Source organism: Corvus cornix, chromosome 11 (assembly GCF_000738735.6).
Source record: "Corvus cornix cornix isolate S_Up_H32 chromosome 11, ASM73873v5, whole genome shotgun sequence".
Taxonomy (NCBI): Eukaryota; Metazoa; Chordata; class Aves; order Passeriformes; family Corvidae; genus Corvus; species Corvus cornix.
The window spans coordinates 19,069,702-19,082,121 of record NC_046341.1 but is presented as its reverse complement, the minus strand read 5'-3'; the positions used below and the strand labels follow the sequence as shown (position 1 = coordinate 19,082,121).

General features: G+C 45.6%; 1 protein-coding gene across 1 annotated transcript in view; it reads right to left on the bottom strand.

Annotated features, from left to right (window-relative positions):
• Positions 1–5,448, bottom strand: part of BEAN1 (brain expressed associated with NEDD4 1) — a 51,836-nt gene extending 46,388 nt beyond the window's left edge. The window contains exons 1-2 of the mRNA XM_010396505.4: positions 5,360–5,448; positions 5,195–5,269 (exon numbers count right to left, since the gene is read on the bottom strand). Coding sequence (XP_010394807.2) covers positions 5,195–5,269; positions 5,360–5,384 — 100 coding nt within the window. The 5' untranslated portion in view covers positions 5,385–5,448. The remainder of the gene's footprint in view (positions 1–5,194; positions 5,270–5,359) is intronic.
• Between the last annotated feature and the right edge of the window lie 6,972 nt (positions 5,449–12,420).

Below are 12,420 nucleotides of genomic sequence, written 5' to 3'. Positions count from 1 at the left end.
CCTGGAGAGCCAGGCTTTCTCCTTAAGTTCCTGTGTAATTTAAAGCAATTAACTTTTCTACCGGCCTTTTTTTTCCTCTTCCCAGCTTTTGTGTGTTCTAGATACTTGTAATCTGAAAGGACAAGGCCAGTTATTTTGTGCAGAACCTAGAGTGATTAAGCTTCAGTTTTACTTGGGGCTTTTAAGTAGAGGTAATCTTGTAGCAATTTTGCAGCTAATTCAAAATAAAGCTAGGATGCTGAAAACCTGTAAAGATCAGATGCTTATAGAACTGCTTTCCTTAAACCATAAAACTAAAAAAGATTGCTTGCCAATGAAGGAAAAAACAATTGATGAAAGACAAATCCTCATTTTAAAGATGGAAACAGAGGGATTAACATACTTGCAACTAAAAACAGCAATTAAAAGATAAGAAACTTAGAATTAAAGAACCCACAGAAACAAAGTGTTATAACAGCACTGTTTGCATTAAGAGTAGACAGGGATCATGGGATCGTTTAGTGAATTATCTTCACACAGGTTCTTGAGGACTGTAGGCTTCCCAATGTCATATAATGTCATTTTTAAAAAAACAGTCAGAGGTATTTCAGGAAGTTCCAGTAATAAGTGTTTTAAGTCTTGGAGCTAAAATCCCTGTTTGCATAAATGCTGTCAAAGCCAGCTGAATTGCTTCTGCCAGCTGTGAGCTGGAGGCCAAGTTTTCAAAGCATCTGAGGACAGAGACACTAAGGAAGCTTTACAGAGGAGTCCACCTCTCCTGGAGAGATGCTCTGCAGAAAGGTACCTGGGCATCTGCTGGGTTTTTAGGTGCTTGAACACACAGCTCAAACAGGATTGAAACCAAACCTCCCCCTACTCTCCTCTGAGAGGTTTCTTGATAGGCTGCTTGTAGCAGCTTGACGAGGTGCCCTCCAAAAACTAAAGCATCAGTTTATTTATTTGCTAGGGAGCAGGTTTGGACTAGACTCTCTGTGTTTGCAATGCAGGTGCATAGGAACTATGCATCTATTATTTCCTAATCTATTATTTGAATTGGGGAAGTGTGAGTTGGGAGAAGCTGCTTGAAATTAAAGCATTAAGTCAGTAGGTACAATGGAAATGAATGACTTGGAGTTGTTGGCTTACATCCTCACACATGAGGGTGAGAAACTGTCAGGCTGGGAGAGAAATGGATCCCTTCCCAGTGCAGATTCCAGCCTAACAAATTAAAAGGTGAAGAAATTATTCTTGATGTAACAGATGATTTCAAGCCATCATAAAATAAATTGATGGCAGAAAGATGCTGGATATTACTCAGTAGCGGAGAGGAACAAAGGATTCCAAGGTATGGTTCTGGAGGTATTTGAATATCCTTCCTTTCTGCTCAGCTGGAGTCATTAAAACATGAAGTGCTCTGTGGAAAACTCAAGGGAAATATGGGGTATGCCCTTAAGGAAGAGGAGATGGGAACCTCTTTGGCACCTTCAGAAAACATCCACACTTGGAGGAAAAAATAGAGTGAAGGAAGAAAAGAGCAGATTAATCTGGGGATTAAATTTTGCTGTGCACTTAAGAGAAGAGAGGTCAACTGCAGTGCATCTCCCTCACTGTCTGGGACCACAGACCTACCTTGCTTCTGTCATTCTTGACAGAGAAGAGAGATTGAAGAAGGCTGGTGAATGTTGGTGCTTGGATCACTGACACCTCTTGAGGCATCCTACAAGTGCAAGGGGATGTCCTGCTGTGCTGTGCACAAGTCTTGGTGCAGCCCTATGAGGCTGTCTCTTCAACTCCCTGGCATCCTGTACCTCTCCAGGGCACCAGCTCCCACCAAAGCTGGAAGCAATCTCCTGTCTTTCTGCATGTCTCAAATCTGGGACAGCCAGGAGCACTCCTGAAGGTACTTGCACAGACCCCAAATCACCCAGTTTCTTCCCTGGTTTGGACTGAGGCACTGGGCTCCACCCATGCCTAGGGATGTGCAGTTATGTTCCTGCTGATGGGCTCCCTGTCACTGGGAATTGTGTTTGTGCCTCTGGACAACTGCACTAAACTGGCTGAGTTTGGAGTGGGAAAAAGACAGGATTTGCCATCAAGAGCTGCAGACTGCCAAGTCTGCAGCAGTGGAGAGTGCATTTTATTCTTTCTGTGTACAGAAAGATTTCCTTGTTTATGAGTAGAAGTTTATTCAACCTTTCACTGTCCTGGGGTCTCGGGGTGCAGCTCTCAGTGCTGGAGGCAGTGGCAGCACAGCTGGCAGCCAGCTGTGCTCTTCTGCTCTCCCCGAGCCAAACGCTGAGGGGCAGCCTCAAGGTGGCTCTACTGATTCCAGGACGAGGATTTTCTGCAGTTTGCTCCTGTGGGACGTGTGTCCCTGTGCCTGTCTTAGGTGGGTTTTCATGCACAGAGAGCCACAGTTGGAATGCTTCTGTTCCTTCTTGATTTGGTGAGAGAATTCAGTTTAGTTAGAATAAGTTTGTAGGCTCTCTAAAGGTTCTAAGAAATCTTAGTGCTGGATTTGAAAATGGTGTCTGTATATTTTAAAGCTTTGGTTTTTGTCATTCATGTATGCAAATGAACATTTTACATATCTCTGGACATTCCTTGTGCTCTTAGATATAAAAGCAAGGATGTAGTTGAATGGGACTATCACAAATACTTAGTATTTGAATACATAACTCTAGAGTCACTAAATAGCTGGAAATAACTATCTTTTTATAATATATGATATGTACTGGCAATCTGGATAATTGATTGAATAACCAGTTGGTTTGTTTGCTTTTACTTGTGTCTACAACCAATTTCCTCAGAGATAAACCTCAGAAGTGCTGGGAAGGAGGTGGAGGAGGCAGGTACATGCAGAAAGGGAAGGTAGCTTGCACAGAACCATTTTTCTGCCTTTTTATTTCTCTGACAGTTTTTGGACCCCTTCATTTAAGCATTTGAAACAGTGACTGAAGTTCATGACAGCCTATTAATACTTTATACTCATTGTCATTATTTTCTAGAGATAAATCTGACTTTTTATTCTGAAAACCAACCAACCATCCAAACACAGCTAAAACCTAGAAATACTGTGCAAAGAAAATCCAATGTTTCTCTCAGAAAGAAACATCTACAGCAACAAAGTCAAAACAAATTCTATTTCTGATTAGGAAGTTCTGTTAAACACTGACCCTGTCAGCCCACCTTGGCTCTCTGTGGTTGAAGTCACTTGGCTCCATCCCTGACTATTCTCCTGCCTAGACTTTGTTCGTGTGACTTTTCCCCTTTGTCCTGGACTAGAGCAGGACTCTCCAGGCACAGCTGACTCTGTATGGGCAGAGCTGCAGTCCTGCTCCTGAGCCATTGTCCTTGCTTAGGAAATTCAGTGTTTGGAGAGCAAATAGGTCTGGTACCTGGCCTACATGAGTTCTGTAGAGCTGAAGAGTCCACTGTGGAGTCTTCTTCCTGTGGTACCTCCAAAGAGCCTGGGATAAGATAACTCTGGTCTCTCCACATTCGCTGTAAAAGCATCCCATGAGCCACAGTTTGGTTTCTGGCTAATGCCCACCTGGTACTGTGTTAATATTATCTGTTCCTGCCAGCAGAACATTTCAGAATCTAGGCATTACAGGAATTAAAGCTGAGAGCCCTTGTGGAGAAGGCCAGAATGTCAGGCGTGGCTGAACTGGACTCAGTTAGGGCCGAAGGAAAGCCAAGGTCTAAACCACTTAATTCTGTAGGCACGTGCTTGGAAATGAGAGCACCCCTCAGACTCCTCTGAAGTGTTTGCTGCAATTGTTCTACTACAGAGCTCTGCCAATCCAAACCCAGTGCAGTACAAAGCTGTCCGGCAGTGAAGTGCTGGGAAACATCACTTTGTGCATGATGTAAAACCAGCACTTCTGTGGGAAAATAACCTCAGCATTCTTTTTGCAATATTGACCTGTAGCAACACCAGCACACCACAGGGATTTTCTTGCCAAGTCCACCTAACAAATGAGGAGACTGCCAATGCAAACATTTTTGTGCTGCTATTATGTATTTTCTGTGATTTGGGTGATGCCAGTTGGGCATCTATTAGGCAACGGCTACTTATTTTGCAGTTGCTCTTCAGCCCAACTTTTTGTGTTTTTTTGGAGGAGTTTAAGGGATTACCAGGCCATCTGAAAGACAACACTTGGCATTTACCTGGTTTTGCACTGTCTTCACCTTTACCAACCAAACTCTTCTCCCAGTTACCAAAGTTGTCTTAGTGATAGATCCTACAAATCCCTACTGCTGACAGAAGCTGTTTTGACTCTATTAATAATTTCACTATAGATTGTGACAGCAAACATTAAACAGGGTATGATTTCTAGTCTGTGAATGACTTTGTTGTTCCTCCTTGTATGTTCCAAAGTAAATTAAGGGAACTTCTTGTCTGTCCTTCCTTTAAACTTCACATTTAATTGTATGTTTTCTCAGGCAGGATGGGCATGAACAGTGTTACAAAGTCACAGTCTAACGATACGTTTCAGCACAGCTTTTCTTGAGCTGCAGCCCTTGCTCCAAGAGGGCTCTAGGTGGGTTTAATTGTTTTGTGTGCATTTTTATCATTATGCATTCTTCCATCCAAGACACTGGATGTGCTGCCCTGCTTCCCTGCATGCACATGGTTTTCTGCCAAAATAAGACCAGTGACACAAGGATAATTGGCTCCTATAATGCTGTATTCCTTTTTCAAAAAAACTTCATGTAATGATTACAAAAGCCAGTCATAAAAAGGAGAGCAGAAGGAAGTCAAATGTCAGGAATTGTTTTATTTCAATGACTGGAAGTAATTTTTAGCAACATTTGTTTCACTAAATAGTGCCAAAATGTTATAAATTTTGACTGATGTCAGTGTGCTTCATTTGTCAGTTTGCTAGTTTGCTGTTGTGGCAGAAAATGCTGAAAAAGAGGATTTTTTTTGTAAAGATAAAATATTGAAGTATTTGTACCTGCCACTAAATTTTATGCCCCTCTAGTTCAGACAATTCTGTAATTTCTGTGAGTTTTGTCTGTCTAAAGATGACAAGGTTAAGAACATTTCTGTTAACTCAGTTTTTTCTCAGTCAGGAAGCTATTTGCTTTTTAATGGATTGATGTTTATCTGCTAGAGAACTTTAAATATAATATTCCTGCAGCTGTACATGACTGCAAAGCATGCCAATAATGCAGTTTAAAAAAAAAAGAAAAAGAGATTACTTACGGAGATTGGAATAATTGCTGCCTATTCCAATACTGATGGAGCTTCCAGAGATGAGAGGAAGATGGAAGAAAATAACTAAAAAAGGGAAAAATTAAGAGAAAGGTCCTTAATAGCAGTTTGCTTTTGTTTTGTACCAGATGTGAGTAGAAGACACATTGAGTTCACCTGCTCTCTGGGCAGGATTGCACATCTCAGACCCTGAGTGCACACACAGATGTAGCTCGTATGTGGGGGGGAAACGCCAAACAAGCCATTGCTTCATATTTCCAGGAATCCCTCCTGTTCAGGAAATTATATTAATGCCTCTTAAATTCCAAACCCCACGTATAACCAACGTGTTATATAAATATGCTAATTATTGTTAAGTCATTCACCAGTCTCTGAAACAGGCACCTACCATTGTAAAACCAAATAACTTCCCTGATTTGTTTGAGTGCAGCTTGAATGCATCAGGCGTGCGTGTGCCAAACTGGGTTGGCATAAATTTAGTCTAAAATTTGATACACATACTCCCCCTATGCACTTAGGCTTTAATATTTATAACTTGCTCTTCAAAGGTTTATATTTACAGGCAACACAATGCACACGAGTAGAACGTGTCCTAAATAACCAAATCTTTAGATTTCTTGAAAGTTGGGCTCATTTGCGACTGCAGACGGATTTAAAGCCTGATTCCCGAAAGGCGCTCGCTGTGTCACAGCCTTTGCTCGGGGTCTCGGCGCTGCCCTGCCCTGCCCTCTGCGCTCCCACCGCGGGCACGGCCGGGAAGGGGCTTCTCCCTTTTCGGGAGGGGGCCCGGCCAACACAAAGTTTCGGGCAGGGTCCTTCGGGCTGTGGGACCCCCGCACCCGCGGCAGGGCGGGAACACGCGCGGCTCCCGCGGCCCCTCAGAGCCTGCCCCGGCTGGGAGCGGCCCCTCAGAGCCTGTCTCACCCGGCACGGCTCCTGCCTCACCCGGCTCGGATCGGCCCCTCAGAGCCTGTCTCACCCGGCACGGCTCCTGCCTCAGCCGGCTCGGATCGGCCCCTCAGAGCCTGTCTCACCCGGCACGGCTCCTGCCTCAGCCGGCTCGGATCGGCCCTCAGAGCCTGTCTCACCGGAGACGGCTCCTGCCTCACCCGGCTCGGATCGGCCCTCAGAGCCTGTCTCACCGGCACGGCCTCCTGCCTCACCCGGCTCGGATCGGCCCCTCAGAGCCTGTCTCACCCGGCACGGCTCCTGCCAGCCTCACCCCGCACGGCTCCTGCTTTACCCCGGCACGGCTCCTGACAGCCTCACCCGGCTCAGATCGGCCCCTCAGAGCCTGCCTCACCCCGCACGGCTCCTGCTTTGCCCCGGCACGGCTCGGCCCCTGCCTTTTACGCCGGCACGGCTCACGCCTTTCCCCAGCTTGGCCCCTGCCTTACCCGGCTCCGTTCAGCCCCTTCCTTACCCCGGCTCGGCTCAGCTCTTGCCTTTTCCCGGCTCGGTTCAGCCTCTGCCTTTCCCCAGCCTCTGCCCTAACCCATCTCAGCCCCTGCTCCCCCTCAGGCCCGGTGCAGCCCCTGCCTTCCCCTCAGGCCCGGGTCAGCTCCCGCCTTCCCCCGCCCCCTGCCCGTCCCCAGCCCCGTTCAGCCCGCTGCCTTACCCCAGCCCGGCTCAGTCCCAGCCCCTGCCTTCCCCCAGCCGCTGCCTTTCCCCATCCCGGCTCAGCCCCTGCCTTCCCCCATCGCGGCTCAGCTCCTGCCTTCCCCCATCCCGCCCTGCCCTGCCCTGCCTTACCCCCAGCCCGCCGCCGTGCCCGCTGTCTCCATCCGCCCCCGCCGCGGCTCCCCGGGGGCCGGCGGGGCCCCGCCGCCTCCTGCCGTGCGCGGGGCCGGAGCGGGGCCGGGCCGGAGCCGGCGGCCCCGGGCTGGGGCAGGGGGGCGGGTGACCCCCGCCCCGCGGGCAGGGCCGCGCCGGGGGCAGCGCGGGGGGGGCCCGGGGCCGCACATGCCGGGGCTTGACCCCGCCGCTCATCCCTCCTGCGGCAGCCCTGGGGAGCGGCGAGCGGCGGGGCTGCTGCGGGGATTCGCTGCCTGCATGAGGAGCTGTAGGCGGACAACGGCTCCGGAAAGCCGAGTCCAGCCCAGCACTTCGGCTCAAAGGGAGGGACTGCCTGGAGTAAACCCACGGGGATGGACGGGATTATCTGGCAGTGCGGGGGATATAATTCCGTGGGACTGGATGGGGGCTAGGAGGAGGATGTAGTCATGTAGTCCTAGTGAGAGCTAAACCCACTTTTCAGTAGTAAGATCTACTTGTTACCAGGGTTCTTGGGGACGTTTCTCAGTGTGATTGATAAATGCCCTAGTGCTGGATACAGAGGGAACAGGGCTGCAGCAGGTACCAAAGCATATGAGCTTTCGTAACTGGTTGTTTACCTCTAAGAAAAGCATCATTAGCTTTTTAGGTAAAGAATGAATGAAACGAGGCCCCTTTTCTGTATGTCCTGTAAGCAGTTTGGGTTTTTTTTCTATGACCCGAGTTCCATTGGCAGTTTCTGTCACCCATGCACTCATTAGCTCTGCAGGACCCTGCTGAGTGGTCCCACTAATCCTTTTTGTAGGGACATGGAGCTGGGACTCCACGAGTGTGTGGGCAGCCTTCTTCCCTGCTCCTGGGTGGTTTTGTAGCCTGGAGAGCAGGTTCTCTCAATCAGAACAGCTTTGCTGTATTTAGGCTGTTCAGCTTCTTGGTTTAGCAGTGATGGATGCAAGGCTGTAATGAAGTTTGGGGTGATGTAAGATATGTGAACTCCCTGGTAAAAGGTTCCTGCTGTCACTGATCACCTTTATTTCATTTTCTTTTCTTTTTAAATCCAGGTGAGCATTAAGGGAGTCTGAGGCAATTGAAATGAAGGTTTATGGGAATTTACAGGTGTGTTTCCTTATGGCTCAGAGATACCTGTACCTGTTTGCCAAAACTATAGTACCTTGGTACCCTAAAATCCCTTAGAATGCTGCTGCAGAGGGTACCTTGTAATACATTTCTTCAACTCCTCAGAACATTTGACTCCTTGAAAGACTATTATAATTTCAATAAACGGAATCTGCATGGCTTCCTTTTTGGGCTCTTTGTTGTTTGGTTATGGCATGAAGGTGTGAATCTGTACATGCATCAGAAAGTCTGATTTTCTGTTTGATGGGTTTTGGATATGTGCCCCTTGGCCTCATTCTGCCTGGGAAGAATCATATATGTGTTTAATGCTGCACTTAAGGATATCAAAATATTTTCTCCACTTTAAAGTTCAGGAATTCCTAGCATTTAGTGCTTCTGCAAATTTTGGTGATATCTTTCTCCAATGGCACCTTACTCACAGTATCAGTATTTAGTCCTGATAGGCTTGGGGTCTTAAGTTTGACTAAAATATCCATGCTCAGAAAGTTAAGTAAGCTCACAAATCATGGAAAATCCTTAGTAACTGACTTTGGATGCAGGGGAATTGCTCAGTGTTTGGCAGTTCTGAGGAAATCTCTCTCTGATTGGCTTTAGAGCCCTTTCTGTGAGAGTCTTGTCCTTTTGCTGCAGTAGGAGTTGCCACTGCTTCTGAGACAGAGAACATTTGTTTCTGGGTCAGCCAACACAGTGCACAACATGATCCATCAGAGCCTGCAGAAACTTCCCCACAGTGAACAGGAGCCTTTGGGCACCCAGCAGTACTCGCCGTGCTCAGCTGGAATGGACTGGAATGGTGTAGGCTTTGCTCACCCCACCGATTTCCAAAGCTGCATCACATGCATATGGAGATGGGGTGGCTTTTTACCCTTTTTTCTGTGTGTTTTTCAGCTTTTACACTTTCCCATTTTGCTCCTTCAGCTGTGCAGCTGAGTGGAACCTGGATGTGGAGTGGGACTCGGGCCAGACTTGTATTTGCACAGCCAGTGCAGCAGTGCTGTGTTGTGTCATGGTGATACTGTGGGTGGTTTACATCCTTACTCGTTTCTTCTTGTAGCATCTGCTTTTCTGTTCTGGTAAAATAGATTTGTATTAAAGAAAACTTGCCACGAATAAATGATTTAACACATAGGAGTTTGCTTATGGATGGTATTTGGGAGAGCTGGAACAAAAATAAAAGCTATTCAGGATTCCTGCTGCTCCTCTCTATTGACTTTGGGTTAGTCTGTCTTTCTTGGGACACCACAGAGCAAGGGAGACCAAGGCAGTGCCTGTGTGAACCTGAATGGTTCCAGTCTGAATTCTGCCACCTTCTCATTTTTTCCCCAGTCTATAGAAAGGGGGAGTGTGACTGACTGGGAGCCCAAGCACATTTAGGTAAGGTTTGGAATGGTATTGCTTATGGATGGAGCTGCATAGAGTTGCTGTCCACAATGCCTGTTGGCCAATTTACTGATGAGGAAAAAAAAACCCAGTGAGGAACCTTTGCTGAAGACAGATAATTCTGTTCTTGGATGATTTTATATTTTCTCCAGTCGAGGGACTTCATTATAAAGCTGCTGTCAGTGCAGTGACAGACCTCGGCTCAGCTTCCCATCTCCTGGGGTTTGCTTTGCGATCCTTGGAGCTCAGTGGAAGCTGCAGTGTGGTAGCCAATCTTTGTAAGGCAAAATAAATTTTCTTGCTATAGTGAGATCACTTTTTGACTGAGAATTTTTCTGTATTCATAGCGAGATGTTTGGGGGATACTGCTCACCACGTCTTTCTTTTGCTTCGTGGAAAATGTGGTAATGAAATTAATGCCAGCTGGATTATACAATTAGCCATAGATAAAATACCATAGATAAAAAATGAGGAGCAAAACCAGTCATGGGAACAGGAAAGTCTTTTCTGCATGGAAAGTCTGGGAGCAGTGAGATTTCCCCACTGCTGTAGAGTCTGCAGAGCTTTCTGCCCTCACGTCACCTCAGGCCAGCTCATCCTGCCCCGTGCTGGGCATTCCCAGTGCCCTGCCACTGCTGGCAAAGCTGATTACATCAGGCTCTGGGCTCAGGGAATTCCTTGCTGGGAGTCTCCATGGTGTGGTGGAACAGGCTGAGTGAAACTGTGCCTGCTGCTGAGAGCAAAACAGGTCAGGAAAAGAGGCTCTGGAGTTGATAGGAAGCATCTCATGCTTTCACAGCTCTCTGGGTTCTAAAATGTAATAAAAAGAATCTGTTGAAGGAAAAGTTTTCAAATTGTCTGAAAAAACCTAAACAAACAGATTTTTGCCAGGTTTTAGATGTTTTCTGACTTTGAACTTACTGTAGAATTACTAACAAAGGAATTTTCTCTGTGCTGAAAGCTATTTTAATGAAAAGGGTGGAATTTTAAATACATACATTTACTGTATAACATTTTTCAGCTGGCATTTATAGGACAGGTAAATTTATTTTGAATAATATTTCCTAGAGGTTTAAATCAAGTGTTTTTGTTCTTTAGGCATAAAATTTGTCAAGAGGAAAAATAATTTTAAATTATTAATGCAGATGAAGCATATCAGTAACAAATATTTCACAGCAGCCTGAAGACCCAAAGGCAGAAGTCCTGTTCTTTTACCTGCCATGTAAAGAAATAAGGCCTGGAATGAAGAGGCTCTCTTTTTATAACTGCTATGTCAGGAAAGGATTCTACAGGAATTTTATGTCATGCCCAAATTGTCAGAGGCTATTTCTCTGATTTTTAGCCTTGCCAGCTGTCTTATTCTGTGGAACAAAAGGTGCTCTTGGGCTCTGGGACCAGATTTAGTTTCTTATTTATTTACCTGCTTGCAGACCTTTGAGGAAGATGGTGAGTTATTCTGCCAGTGCCTGCTGTACTTTTTTTTTTTTTTTTTTAATATCTGTATATATGCTAAGAAATAATTTGGTCCAAGATTCTTATTGAAAATCCAATATTTCCCCTAACTGCATTCAATCTTCCTGATGCCAATTTTTAAGGATGTGGAATGGAAAATTTCATCTCTATGTTCTTTTCCCTCTCATTCTCTGGCTCCTTAACTAAATTTATAGCTAATTATGTAATTTAATTTGTGTTGCCCTTTCAAGGACCTTCGAGCATCTGACAGTGACTGTGGAGTCTCAGTGTTTATTTCCATGGGTCCTTGTATGGATTTGTTATGAAGTCTAATGGCACTTTTGGAGTTAAGGATGGCCAATGGATTACTAACAAATAATAACATATGTGTGCCTGCAGATACATAACTATAAATATACCGAAATACACAGAAAGAAATACTGAGTTATGTCACATACAGCATTTAGAATGCCACCACCACTACCACCAGCAATAACAGTAAATCTGCATGTCAGAATAGTTACAATCCTTTTATATATTGTAGGTCCATTCTTTGACATGGGTGTTGCACTTGGTGCTAGAAATCCTGTGTTTGGATGGTCAGACCCACCTGTATCCCATGAAACATGGATATATCTATTCCTGAGGCAAGGAGAATCCAGGGCCATGTGGGGGACCAGGCATAAAATCTGGTTTTTTGGTGTAGGGGCCACGACCTGTAGTGGCAGAGCTCGGTGTGTGCATCAGATGTCATGGAAGGAGCAAAGAAAAGGGAAATGTAAGAAAGCTCCATGCTGCAGAGTAGTTCATTGACTATTTAAAGGATTGCTGGTCAGTGTAACCCTTGTAGAGGTTAGAAGTTCTATGATTTAGTTCTTATTTCTTACACTGAAGTAAAGTATTCGTCATTTACTCTCAGGACGGTTTTTAAAAGAGGCTTTTGATAGAGGGGGGAGAAGGCAGCCCTGCAGCGCTGTTAGTGCAGGCACGAATGAGAATCCAGCCATGCCTTTGTTCACCTGAACCAAACCACAAATGAGGAAAAGCCAGCATGGCAGCAACCCAAAATATAATTGTGAATCGATTGAACATTGATTTTATCTTTCTGACACCACTGTGTACTAACAAGAAATACTTAGTTCACCTTGAAGTACAAACTCCCTAACTCATTGTTGTTTGTGTTTTACCAATGAATGCACAAGTCAGTATCTCTCCATTTTATTACTGTTTTATTTATGAAGTGTTTGTGAATCTGCAGAGCCTCTGAAGATGGTAAAATATTTATAAATACACAGAGGTGCAAAGTTCCTCACTGGAACTGTGAACTTTTGCATGGTAGTAAGGAAGAGATGCAAACTGGAGATCAAAATGCTTGGGGAGGAACCTTAGGGCTCATGAAACCCTTGTGCAAGCCCAACTTGGTTTGAATGGGTTGGGCTGGCAAAAGGGAGGGTAAAACAAGGCCCTGGGAAGGC